At 44.2% G+C, this 12,104-nt stretch overlaps 1 protein-coding gene across 1 annotated transcript; it reads right to left on the bottom strand.

Annotated features, from left to right (window-relative positions):
* Nucleotides 1–5,515: 5,515 nt before the first annotated feature.
* On the bottom strand, nucleotides 5,516–9,980 carry LOC134860075 (uncharacterized). Its single transcript, XM_063876924.1, has 3 exons — nucleotides 9,729–9,980; nucleotides 5,599–9,488; nucleotides 5,516–5,549 (listed from the first exon to the last, which is right to left on the bottom strand). The coding sequence occupies exons 2-3, from the start codon at nucleotides 9,291–9,293 to the stop codon at nucleotides 5,516–5,518; spliced, it is 3,729 nt and encodes a 1,242-aa protein (XP_063732994.1). The 5' UTR covers nucleotides 9,294–9,488; nucleotides 9,729–9,980.
* Between the last annotated feature and the right edge of the window lie 2,124 nt (nucleotides 9,981–12,104).

Below are 12,104 nucleotides of genomic sequence, written 5' to 3'. Positions count from 1 at the left end.
CAGTGAAGTTGAACGTCTGTGCTTCATGCGACAGACCCCTTTTTCACCATCCCACCCACTCCTACGCTTCACAATAAATCACTCCCCACCCACTCTCCATCTGCATGCACCGCCACCAGCGGCCCCATTCAGTCACTTAACTCCTTGGCCACAAAGGAGCCTCATTGCGTTGCATATGTTTCGGCTTTAAGTGTCCACTCGAACAATACTTCTGTTTAAATGTGTGTGTTTTTGTGTGTGTGCAGTGACTCTATTGTTGTGGACCACCCACCAGCCGTGGTGCTCTGAAGACTCAGTATTATTATGTATAATCATTGTTACAGCAAGGCAAATACAATAGGCAAACATGTTAAATAAAGAGGCAGGCATACCTTAATTAAATCAAGTACATATTCATAAAAACTACATAAACTGTAGGTGAGGTAGCATCCTGTAATAACAATAATAAACTGTACAAAGGTGTTTATTGCACATGAGCAGTAGACATGCACAACTGTTTTTATAGACTTATTATGTGAGTGCATTGTTTTCTTTTTGATCCAATAAAAGTCATGTAATGTATGTGATTGTGTTCCTGCTGAATGTACATGTGCCAATAACATAATCCCTCCCATAAAACCGTGACTTTAAATGTCAACAAGCCATTTCATATGTAACCCTAACTCCTCTACAAACATGTTTTTTTCCTACGAGTGTCATTGGTCAAGGAGATTTAAGTCCAGCAGGCACTTCCATTTTGAGTTTGGTTTTAAACATGTCATTTGAGTTGACCTAGTCAGGGCAGCAATCTTTAGATGGCATTGATACAGTTCTTCATCAGGGGTTTCTTTTTTTAACACCTCGAGGCTGTAAATATGCAAAAATTGCAAGCTACATTAAGAGCTGTACGCAGAAGTTTTCCCATGTCTTTCCAAATAACCCTCGAGTAGCACATTTAGCGATCGATAAGACAAGTATGAAACTTGAGCTGTTGACTTGTTTTTCTTACATTAGTTTCTCAAGTCAAGAACATCAAGTTAAGTCAGGTACTTTTTTAGAAATCGGGAATTAATTATTGTTAATTTGTTAACATTTATGTGAAGGTCTTGACTTTAATGCAACTAAGTTGGCAGCCAACATCCACAAACAGGAAGTGATCTTGATGTTGTATCCAATTAAGATCAAAGCTGACAAGCCTCTATGATGCACCTTTGCTTGGTCATCACCCGACTGCAACACTCACAGAGACTAATCCACCCTTCTCTAAAGTTTCCTGTATTGCAAAGGTTGCATATTCCATTGTTCTTGAACTGTTGTGGTAAGCCTCACCTCTAATGGAACAGGACAGCCAAGCTAAGCCATCACTTTACCCATCAAACCTAATCAGGCATTCAAAATGGCCTCATCCCCCTGCGTAACCTGCTGCCCAACACTGTGTACTGATTAATCTCACCCTGCAACACTGTTTGTCCAGTTCACCATCCTCCAGCTGCTTGTCAGCTGACTTCCACCCCTTTATAAGAGGAAAACACACAAGTGTGCATTAGTGATGACCGTCAGCACCCATGTCTATGCGTAGGTGTGTGTGTGTGTGTGAGTGTATACACGCCATCTGCTCTAACATCAGCGGTGGATATTACAGGGTGGGGTCCTGGAGCAGATGTGCCAGAGGAGGGGGTTGACATTGACTGGAATGGGAGCAGAGGTAAAGTACCCACAGGACTTCAACTGCATTTCACTGACAAGCATCATTTGTATAACTTTGTATAACATTTTCTCTTATCCCTTAAAATAACAACACATCCAAAATGATGGTTTGACCCCCGGCTTTAGGTTGTAAACAACACATTTGGAATGGTATTAGCACTGCAGTGCATGCTATGAAACCCTAACCCTAACTGAACCCAACCTCTGTGTTTTACTTTGTAAAAATTGTTGCGTGCTAGATATTATCCTCTAATGATAAGTGATTAATCAATTGAAGTTATATGGCACTTTTCTGTTCTTTGCCATCCCTCAATGCATATTCACAAACACTCATACAGAGGCAAAGTCTGCCATACAAGGTCGCACCTGCTCAACATTCACACACAATCACACATCATTGGCCATGCAGTACCATAGGGAGCAATTTGAGGTTAAGCATCTTAACCAAGAACCACACATGTTGACTGCACACGCCAGGCATCAAACCACAGACGTTAAGGGAGGATGCCCATGTACTCCTTGAGCCACTGCCCCCTTGATGCATTATTTTTGTGACATTTCCAATGATATTAACAGATGCATATTTATCAATGTTTGGATCTCTCCCCCTCAGTATCTCAATGACAACTGTGCAAACTCCATGCACTTAGAAAGACCTTTGAACGTAAAAAAAAAAAGCTAGTTAGTTGACCTTGAACATAAATAATGTATTAGGTATTTTCTTTGATAAACTACAGGAATGTTTCCAATGTTGAGAATGAATTGTCCTTCACAGTGTAGCTCTGATTCTTGGTATGCCAGACCCTGAGCAGAGAAATACATAAGTATGGTGGATTTGATTCATCAGCAGGCTTGTGTGCACAAAATATAAATTATAATCTTACAGATTTCAGTCCTGGTGTATATATTGACACTGTAGACTGTGTGTATATGACACCCGTAGTTTCCAGTGGAAATGGCAACAATACAGACAAACCAAGAACGTATCCTTTGTAAAAAGCAGAAAGGTAAATTAAAAAAAGTTTGATATCTCATTGAGACGTTGTATGTGTGCACGCCATAGACCGTTGCACAGCTCACTGGGACTCGTCAACCCCTATATCATTTTAAAATGATGATAATGACAGTAGTCTCGCAATGTAGATGCTGATTTGATGACCTTGGTGTTTGGGTTGAATGCTTTAAATGGGCAAATGTTTGTATGGCATAACAGTTGAACAGAAACAGTCAACAGTGAGGCTGAGATTAATGAGATCCCATTTAAATAAAGGACTGCAATATTACATGCATGGTTCATTTCCTGCGAATCACTTCTGCTTGTGAATGCAATTTGAATGCAGCGCTGGGGTAGTGCACTATGCCACTAACATCTACTGTAGCGAGAGGTAAAGCGGGGTTAGACTTGTAGTATAACCTGTAAGAAAGTTAATATTTATGACTAAAAAGAGGTAAAAGTTTGGAGAAAAAAACCCATATAAACTCAAAACTCAAAAACGTACACGCTGCTTCATATTTTGAAAAAATGTTGCTTATCTGTGGTTGCACCGAAATGTAAGATACCAACTATTTCCCTCACACATCAAACCAGTGATCAAGGCCCGAAAAGAATGGACAGATACAGAAATATCTCATTTGAAATAGCAACAAATCTTGGAAAAAAAATTGTTTTTGCATCCCACTGCTCAGAGTGAATCTGAATAAGAATAACATTTTCAAAGCCAATACTGGGGGATAAATGAGGAGGCTAAGGATTAGTTCAGCCTTTGCAGGGTCATAATGTGCCTCAACATACAGACCAGCAGGTTCAGTCCAATCAGCATTCACAACACATTCACCATCACCTGCACCTCAGTGTGAAACACAGACTAAATCATACATAAGGCAAATAAAAAGGGGGGAAATCTGCTGTTAGGGTTATTTGACAAGTTAATTATTGTTTTCTTTTTTATATGTATTTTGTAGCTCGACTTTGACATGTTTACATGCTTCAATGTTGAAAAAGCGCTTTATTTTCCTCACACTGCCTGTGCATAAATGACTACTTTTCACTCCGTCTGAAAACGCTCTGAAGAGCCCATGCCCCCACCGTAGCAAAAGCGCACTCTGATCTGATTGGTTAGCTAGCGACTCTGCCATGATTGGTCAACCGCTGAGAGATTTGTCAAATGTCCCGCCCCTGAAAAAAACTGAAAAAATGGCATCGCTTGTTGTGCCGTATCAGTACTATAAGTAATAGTGTATTATCAGTAATCATTTCAAAGTGACACAGAGACATCGGATTAACCTTCAGGAGCGTTTTTATGACCTTGAAGACAACTTCTGATCACAAACAGCAAAGGTAAGACGTGTTTATAGGCTCTGTAAAGTGAAGCGGGTTTCTTGCTCTTTCTTGGCTGCTAGTTCAGTGAGTTTTGGTTGTACAGTGATGAGACATATACCAATAGAATCGATGGAATCTCAGTTTCATACGATATGTGGTTTGTGCAGATAGCATGAAGTAAAAAAAAAAACGACGTAGCTCACAGGGTGCTATGTAGTGTTAGCTCGTTTCCGTTCAGTGCTGATTTAGCAGCTTGGTGTTGGAGTTGTGTTTCGTTTGGGTAATATGGTTGATATGGTCAGGTAGCTGAGTTTCTTCCCGTTAAGTGGGCATGTCACATTAAAAGGTTGTTAAATGTTAATGTTCTGCCCTCACTAAAGAGTTCCCCTTCTTCAATTAGACAGACAGATGACTCCCATCACACACCGGTCAGATTTGGTAGATTTATTCAAACTGACAGCATGTAAAAGGTGTAAAACTAAAATGAAGAAAGAAAGAAAATACACAATCAGCATAAAATATGTAATAACTAAGATATCAGATACACATCCCCAAAGATAAGGCCTACAACAAGCCTAGAAAGTTACTACAGTGACTAGCTGGATATATGAAACCGCATGTCAAACATTAATTGCTCTTACTTCGCTGAAATTACAAAAATATGCAGAAATAAACACATCAAGTAATTACACTAACAATATCCTGCAAAGATACTCACAGACGATGCTCCTATAAAGTGAATTCAAAAGAGGATGGAATAAGATGTAGCTGCTGCTCACACTACCATGCCAAAACTGGTCTGATAAACAAAGCATTCCAGGTGACTTCCTGTAAGTGTCACATGACTATCATGAATTTCAATATGACTGCCCAAATGTTAAACCCAACCCCAAAGCAAAGACACCACCTAGTGGCAGGAGTAGGAAATGCACATTAATTACTTGTAAAATAAACCCAGTCCAGCACACTCCCCGCCTGGTATCTAAAAAGATGCCACCTTTAACAAGGGGAGCTAAGAACGGTAACTCTAATCAGTCTCTGGGGAGAGGAGTAGGACGACCTCTGAGACAGGTCGCAGAAAGGTCTTGCTTGACCCATCCCTCGCAGTCTTGATCTCCACCTTTCTTACCCTCCCGTCGGTGCCGGGGAAGGTCTTGACGATGACGCCCATGGGCCAGTCGTTTCTCTGCAACTGGTCGTTTTTCAGGAGGATGACGTCACCTTCTTTCAGATTGCGTTTCTCTTTTTCCCACTTCCTGCGTTTCTGCAGGGTGGGGAGGTACTCTGTCCTCCATCGATGCCAAAAGGTGTTGGCGAGGCTTTGGACCTGCCTCCACTGCTTGCCATAGAGGTCCTTCTCGTCAAACTCACCCTTGGGAGGAGGAAGGGCACTGACCTTCTGTGTGAGAAGTGTCGCTGGTGTCAGGATGAATGGGGAGTCAGGGTCTGTGGACACAGGAACCAGTGGACGGGCGTTCAGGATCGCTGAGACCTCTGCCATGAATGTTGTCAGGACCTCATGCGTGAGCTTTGCTGGGCCGGCCTTCAACAGCATCGAGTCCAGGATACTCCACAGCTTCCATTCTCTGTACTTTTCCTCAGGGAGAGGGGCGTCCCAGTCGCATGACTCTGTGGTGAGCTCCCTCAGTATGGACCTTCCTTGAACGCTTACAGGGGCAGCGAAACCTAGTGGGTCGAACAGACTGTTAACAGTTGACAGGACCCCACGTCTTGTGTAAGGCTTCTCTGCATCAGCAACTTGGAAGGTGAATACGTCTTCCGAAACATCCCAGCTCACCCCTAAACTTCTCTGCATGGGAATGGGGTCTGTGCTGAGATCCAGATCTTTCATCCCCTTAGCCAGATCTTCAGGAGGGAAGGCTCTCATCACAGCCACCCTGTTCGACAAGATCTTGTGAAGCCGGAGGTTGGAGAGGGCCAGCATACCTTGAGTGTTGTGAAGAAGAGTGATGGCTTCCTGTTCTGAAGGGACAGACAGAAGGCCATCGTCAACATAGAAGTTTCTCTCAACGAACACCCTCGCCTCTACGCCGTACTCCCTCTCTCCCTCTGCAGCAGCTCTTCGGAGCCCGTATGTGGCTACGGACGGTGACGGGCTTTTTCCGAAGACATGTACGCACATCCTGTACTCAATGACGTCGTCATCCAGGTCATTATTGCGATGCCAGAGGAAGCGCAGAAAGTTCCGATGGTCCTCACGTACGACAAAGCAATGGAACATCTGCTGGATGTCAGTCGTCACGGCCACTGGCTCCCTTCTGAAGCGCAGCAGTACCCCGAGCAAACTGCTGTTCATGTTTGGGCCTGTGAGGAGGACATCATTGAGGGACACCCCTTGGTGTTGTGCACTGGAGTCGAATACCACCCTCACCTGTCCAGGCTTCTGAGGGTGGTATACCCCAAAGAACGGTAGATACCAGCTCTCCTCATCTGGTGGTAAGGGTGGTGCCACTTCAGCATGTCCATTCTCGAAGAGCTTGCTCATGAACTCAGTGAAATGCTCTCTCCTCTCAGGGTGTTTCCTGAGTGTCTTGGTGACCATAGCGAGACGGGTCCTAGCCTGCTCACGGTTGTTTGGCAGACGCTGGCGTGGGCTTCGGAAGGGGAGTGGAGCCTGCCAGCTGTTGTCTTCACCCTGTTTCAGTTCCTTGTCCATAATCCTCAGGAAGGCAAGATCCTCCATAGAAGGTGCTGTCTTGTCGTCGTCCTTTGTGTGGCAGAAGATGGACTCCCCCATGAGTCGCGTTTTGTCACTTGGTAAGGACTGCCGCTCTGAGGCTGAAGGACTTTGGAACTGACAAGTGTGGTTGAGCTTTTCTTTGATTTCAATTTTGTTGAGGCAGGGACACAGAACGCTGGGACGCCCATTCTCATGAATGTAGGTTCTGTATGTGTTCACAGGTGAGGGTACGTGTGCACCGTTAATACACACATCCCCTACGATCACCCAGCCGAGGGCTAGCCGCTGGGCGAAAGGAGCGTGTGGGGGGCCATTGCGCTGTTCAAGGACCTTGTGGACCTGAATAATGTCTCTCCCTAAAAGAAGTAAGATCTCGGCCCTCGGGTCAAGGGGAGGTATCTTGGAGGTTAGGGATTTCAGGTGTGGATGGTACTTCACAGCAGCTGGCGTAGGAATCTCTGCCCTGTTATCAGGCAGTTGATCACACTCGATGAGTGTAGGCAGAGCTAGACTGGTCTTTTCATCAGCTGACTCCACTATGAACCCCCTTGCCCTGCGACCTGCAGCCTCTGACACACCCGCACAGGTTTTGAGTGTGTAGGGAGAAGTGTTGTCAGCTATGCTGAACAGCTCAAAGAATGATGACCTGGCTAGTGACCTATTGCTCTGGTCATCTAGGATGGCGTATGCTCTTGTCTTCCTCTCGGGTTGGTTTTTAGGATACACATAGACGAGACAGATTTTGGCACAGGATTTGGTTGCCGCGCTGTCGCCACAGACCTCAGTGCAGATTGAGGTAGTGACTGAAGCCGGAGTAGATTCCTCTCCCTCCCCGCCATGCTCTTCAGAGGGGCCGCTAGCTGGCTTTGTTGTCCATGGTGCAGGGCCGGCATGAAGGGCTGCAATGTGCCTATCGCTGTTGCACTCAGAGCACTGGATGATAGCCTTGCAGTCCTTAGCTTGGTGGGAGGTTGAGGAACAACAACGGAAGCATATGCCATTCTCCTTAAGCAAGGCCTTACGTTCGTCCAGCAGTTTGGCTCGAAAGGCTCTACACTTAGGTAGGGGGTGGGGCTTTTTGTGTATGGGACACTCTTTCTTCGGGTTGTCTGAACCCTTGGTCTCATCACCCTTGGCAGGATTGTCAACCTCTGTTTTATGCACAGCTATAGGGGTTTTAGCTGATTTTGTTGGGAATTTCTCCCACTTAGGTGGCGTGTTGCTGGGCGTGTTGCTGGGCGCTGCAGCAGCGAAGCTTGGATCATTTCTCATCTTTGCTTCTGCACGAATGAAGTCGGCGAACACTGAGAAGGGTGGGAAGATGGTGTGGTGTCTTTCTTTATACCTTGTACCTTGCACCATCCACTTCTCCTGCAGGTTGAATGGCAATTTCTCCAGGATCGGATGAATGCCTCGCGCCGTGTCCAGATAAGCCAAACCAGGCAGGAACCCATCCTCCTTGCCTGCCTGTATCTCCAGGAGAAGATCACCTAGTTCACGTAGCCGCTTGGGTTCTTTATTGGAGAACTTGGGGAACCGTTCGAGCTTGTTAAAGAGTGCTGTCTCCATGGCCTCTGGCGATCCATAAACCTCCTCTAGTCTTCTCCAGACCATGCTGAGGGCCTCACCAGGGTAGTTGATTCGAACCGACCTCACTCTCCTTGCATGCTCTGCAGATTCCGGTCCAAGCCACTTAATCAGCAGGTCAAGTTCCTCACTAGGCTTCAGACCCAGATCTTCAGTAGCGTTAGAGAAGGCGGACCTCCAGGCCCAGTAGTTTTCGGGTTTGTCATTGAACTTCGTGAGTCCAGCTGCGAGTAGCTCACGGCGAGCTAAGAACCTTGCTAGCACTGATACATTAGAAGTGGATTCTCCTCCCCGTGGATAGCTGTAATCTGCTGTATCGTGTCTGGGTGTCCATTGGTTCCTTGGTTCAGATGCTGGTTGTGGTGCAATAAATTCACTTTCTCTTTTTGGTGTGAATTGCACTGGCGGCCGTTTTGAATGAGCAGCTGTTGCAGTTGGCATTGTGGCTGTCACAGATAAACGTTGCCTCTCACTTTGCCTAGGTAGCTCATGATGTCTCTGAGAATCATCATTAGAGTTGAGGTTAACAGCTGCTGAGGGAGTAAAATCAACCTTTTTATCCTGCTCTGGATCGTCTGTGCGCTCATTAGATTTCACATAGGCATACTGTTCTTGAACATATTTCTCTGTTCTCTCAACTGAATGATAGGATGAGCCTTGGTATTCATCATGAACAGTGAGCTCCCCTAAAGCTGCCAGATCCACTGCCGATTCCCATACATTAGCTTCAGCAAAAGCGGCGTCGGCATCCTTCTCTTGCTGTATGGCTTCCAATGTGGCATCAAGACGTGTCTCCTCCACTTTCAGCTGAGCCTTTTTTACTTTAACATCAATCTCCCTTTGTGCATGTAACGTTCTCGCCCGTGCACCTTCTGCCTTTGCGCGTGCTTCCAATGCAGCCTGCAAGCTAGCTGAAGATCTCACAGAGCGCTTTGATAATTTTGATGTGCGTGAGCACTCTGACCTTGTTTCATAGTTCTTTTCTTCTCTTAATGACATCTTGATACTGGTAGATGCAGAACAGGCTGGATATCTTACTCACTGCGGTAGAAATCACTGTTGAGTCCGTCTTTTTACTGTTCTGCCCTCACTAAAGAGTTCCCCTTCTTCAATTAGACAGACAGATGACTCCCATCACACACCGGTCAGATTTGGTAGATTTATTCAAACTGACAGCATGTAAAAGGTGTAAAACTAAAATGAAGAAAGAAAGAAAATACACAATCAGCATAAAATATGTAATAACTAAGATATCAGATACACATCCCCAAAGATAAGGCCTACAACAAGCCTAGAAAGTTACTACAGTGACTAGCTGGATATATGAAACCGCATGTCAAACATTAATTGCTCTTACTTCGCTGAAATTACAAAAATATGCAGAAATAAACACATCAAGTAATTACACTAACAATATCCTGCAAAGATACTCACAGACGATGCTCCTATAAAGTGAATTCAAAAGAGGATGGAATAAGATGTAGCTGCTGCTCACACTACCATGCCAAAACTGGTCTGATAAACAAAGCATTCCAGGTGACTTCCTGTAAGTGTCACATGACTATCATGAATTTCAATATGACTGCCCAAATGTTAAACCCAACCCCAAAGCAAAGACACCACCTAGTGGCAGGAGTAGGAAATGCACATTAATTACTTGTAAAATAAACCCAGTCCAGCACAGTTAACATGCCCTGAGACGCTGTTTATACAAGTTGCTGCGTCTGGGCTTAAGAGGTTAAGGTGTTGTGCATGGAAAACCATCGCAGTATTTCTGCACAATTCAGGTAAAGTTAGTGGGCATATAGCCTGAAAGCTTGGCAGCGGAGGGTTGATAAAGTTAGCTTGCAACTTTGCCGTTGCAAGCAGTGTGCTTGCTACTCAACTCCCACAATTCAGTGAAATGTCGAGAACACAACCATAATTTGGGTTTTTGGACCGGGGGAATAGTGATAACAATAAATGCAAGCCACTTGTTCTTCACGTCTTCTTCCTTTGGTATGGCAACCAAAGAAAGTTTTGGTTAGCAGCGAAAGTGGCAGCTTCTCCTGGCCATGGCACCTCTGCTCGGGTTGGCTTTACGGAGCGGCTCGCGCTGCTATTGGCTAGAATTCAGTTCCGTATCACGGTGAGGTCAGTGTGATACGAAACTGAACCAGGAAGTAAAGAAAGGAATCTAATCGAGGCGTTTCAGGCAGGGGGGAGGGATATGGGAGAGAATATCCATATGGCCTGACCTGAAATTTTAGCTTTTGCAGACCTACATGCACACAAACATAAACAACACACTACAGGAAAGGGAAAACCCCAAAAAGCATAATATGGCCCCTTTAAAGAAGAAGCCCTATAATGATGGCAAGGTAGTCAGATCATGTGAGCTCTTCAGAGTTATTCTAGCATCCAACAACTTTATTGCTCGGTAATGCTTAGCCCCTATAGTGAAATGACTGACTGCTTCTAAAAATCCTTTTGCACAGACGGTATTTGTTGGTTCAGTCATAGAGGAGAAGGTTCTTCAGCAAGAAGGACACAGGTTCACATCTTTAACCCCCTGTCTGTCTCATTAAAAAGTGTGAAGAACCTCTGAAGAGAAAGCTTTCACACCCTAACCAGACTTGTCCACCGAGGACTCGAACAAAGCAACACATCATAATCTTGATCACTCCATCATTTCTCTCATCAGGAAGAAAAAAAGGGGAAATGCAAGCAGACAAAGACAGTGACCTTCAATCTCCAGTATATTACTCCCTGAAACACCTCTGTGGAAGGAGCTAAGGTGAAACTTCAATTACCCTCCGTCGGCTGAGATGAGTGACTCCTTTTTTTTGAGGGGAAGAGGGCTGAGCCGCAGGTGAAAATGTTTAATCAGCTTTGGCGCTCACTAGGAGATAAAGTCTTTGTCGAGCACGGCCGACTCCGTGGTTGCTAATACAAATCGATGCAGTCTTTTTGTTGGACCCGAAAATGAGGATTTTCTGCAGGACGGTGTTAAGCCTCATCAAACTCATTGTGGAGTTTTGGCCGGAACTGCACAACTGGAGTCTCCTTTCTTCAATCTTGTATGTGATATTGTTCTGATACTGATATGCTTCTGTCGTGACAATTATCTTTTAAAAACTGTGTATTTGTTACCTTAAAGGACATCCATAATTCAACAAAGTAAAACACAACTAAAATGTTATAGCATATTTATGAAAAAAACACTTTTGGATCATCTGCTGCAGTTTAACAGAAGATAGGAAGGGCATATTTTATGTACGTACTTTTTTCCAATATTAAGGAGAACAAAATGGAATAGAATAGTGTCCTGCTAGTTAAAAACAGAAGGTGTTGCTGCTTAACCAAACAATGTAGAATTATTATAAAGATACACTTTATAAGAGTATTGTGCAGCTGTTTCATAATTGTTTGAAAAATGGAGTTTGTACTGACACGATGTAATGCATTTTATGCAAAAAGCATGTGACCAGTTACATACCTATATCCTAGGAGACCTGTATACATGTGCTTTGATATGTCCAATTTCAGATCAACACACCCACATGGATTCTGTCTCTTTGTTCATCTTTTCAGTAGGGATACTGGGCGCCTTATGAAGAGAAAGCGTCTGGCAAAGATTCAGCAGATGAACCCATTTGTAGAAAAAGTTAAATATAGGCAGATGTCCCAGTTACTGCAAAAATATAGTCAGGCATCAAGACCAAATTATAAAAGCCTGTTTGTATTGAACATTTGACAATTATAGCATTACATATATACTACGGTTGTTATGCAGTCATAATGATGAATCACTGGCAGAAAAATTGTCTT

Source organism: Eleginops maclovinus, chromosome 23 (assembly GCF_036324505.1).
Source record: "Eleginops maclovinus isolate JMC-PN-2008 ecotype Puerto Natales chromosome 23, JC_Emac_rtc_rv5, whole genome shotgun sequence".
Lineage (NCBI taxonomy): Eukaryota > Metazoa > Chordata > Actinopteri > Perciformes > Eleginopidae > Eleginops > Eleginops maclovinus.
Note: the sequence above shows the minus strand (reverse complement) of the source record. Positions and strands in the feature narration are given on the sequence as shown.

Coding starts and splice junctions, on each gene's coding strand:
- LOC134860075 (XM_063876924.1), bottom strand. CDS start 9,293: ATGTCATTAAGAGAAGAAAAGAACTATGAAACAAGGTCAGAGTGCTCA. Junction 5,550..5,598: donor GCCCCTCTCCCTGAGGAAAA/GTACAGAGAATG, acceptor ATGCTGTTGAAG/GCCGGCCCAGCAAAGCTCAC.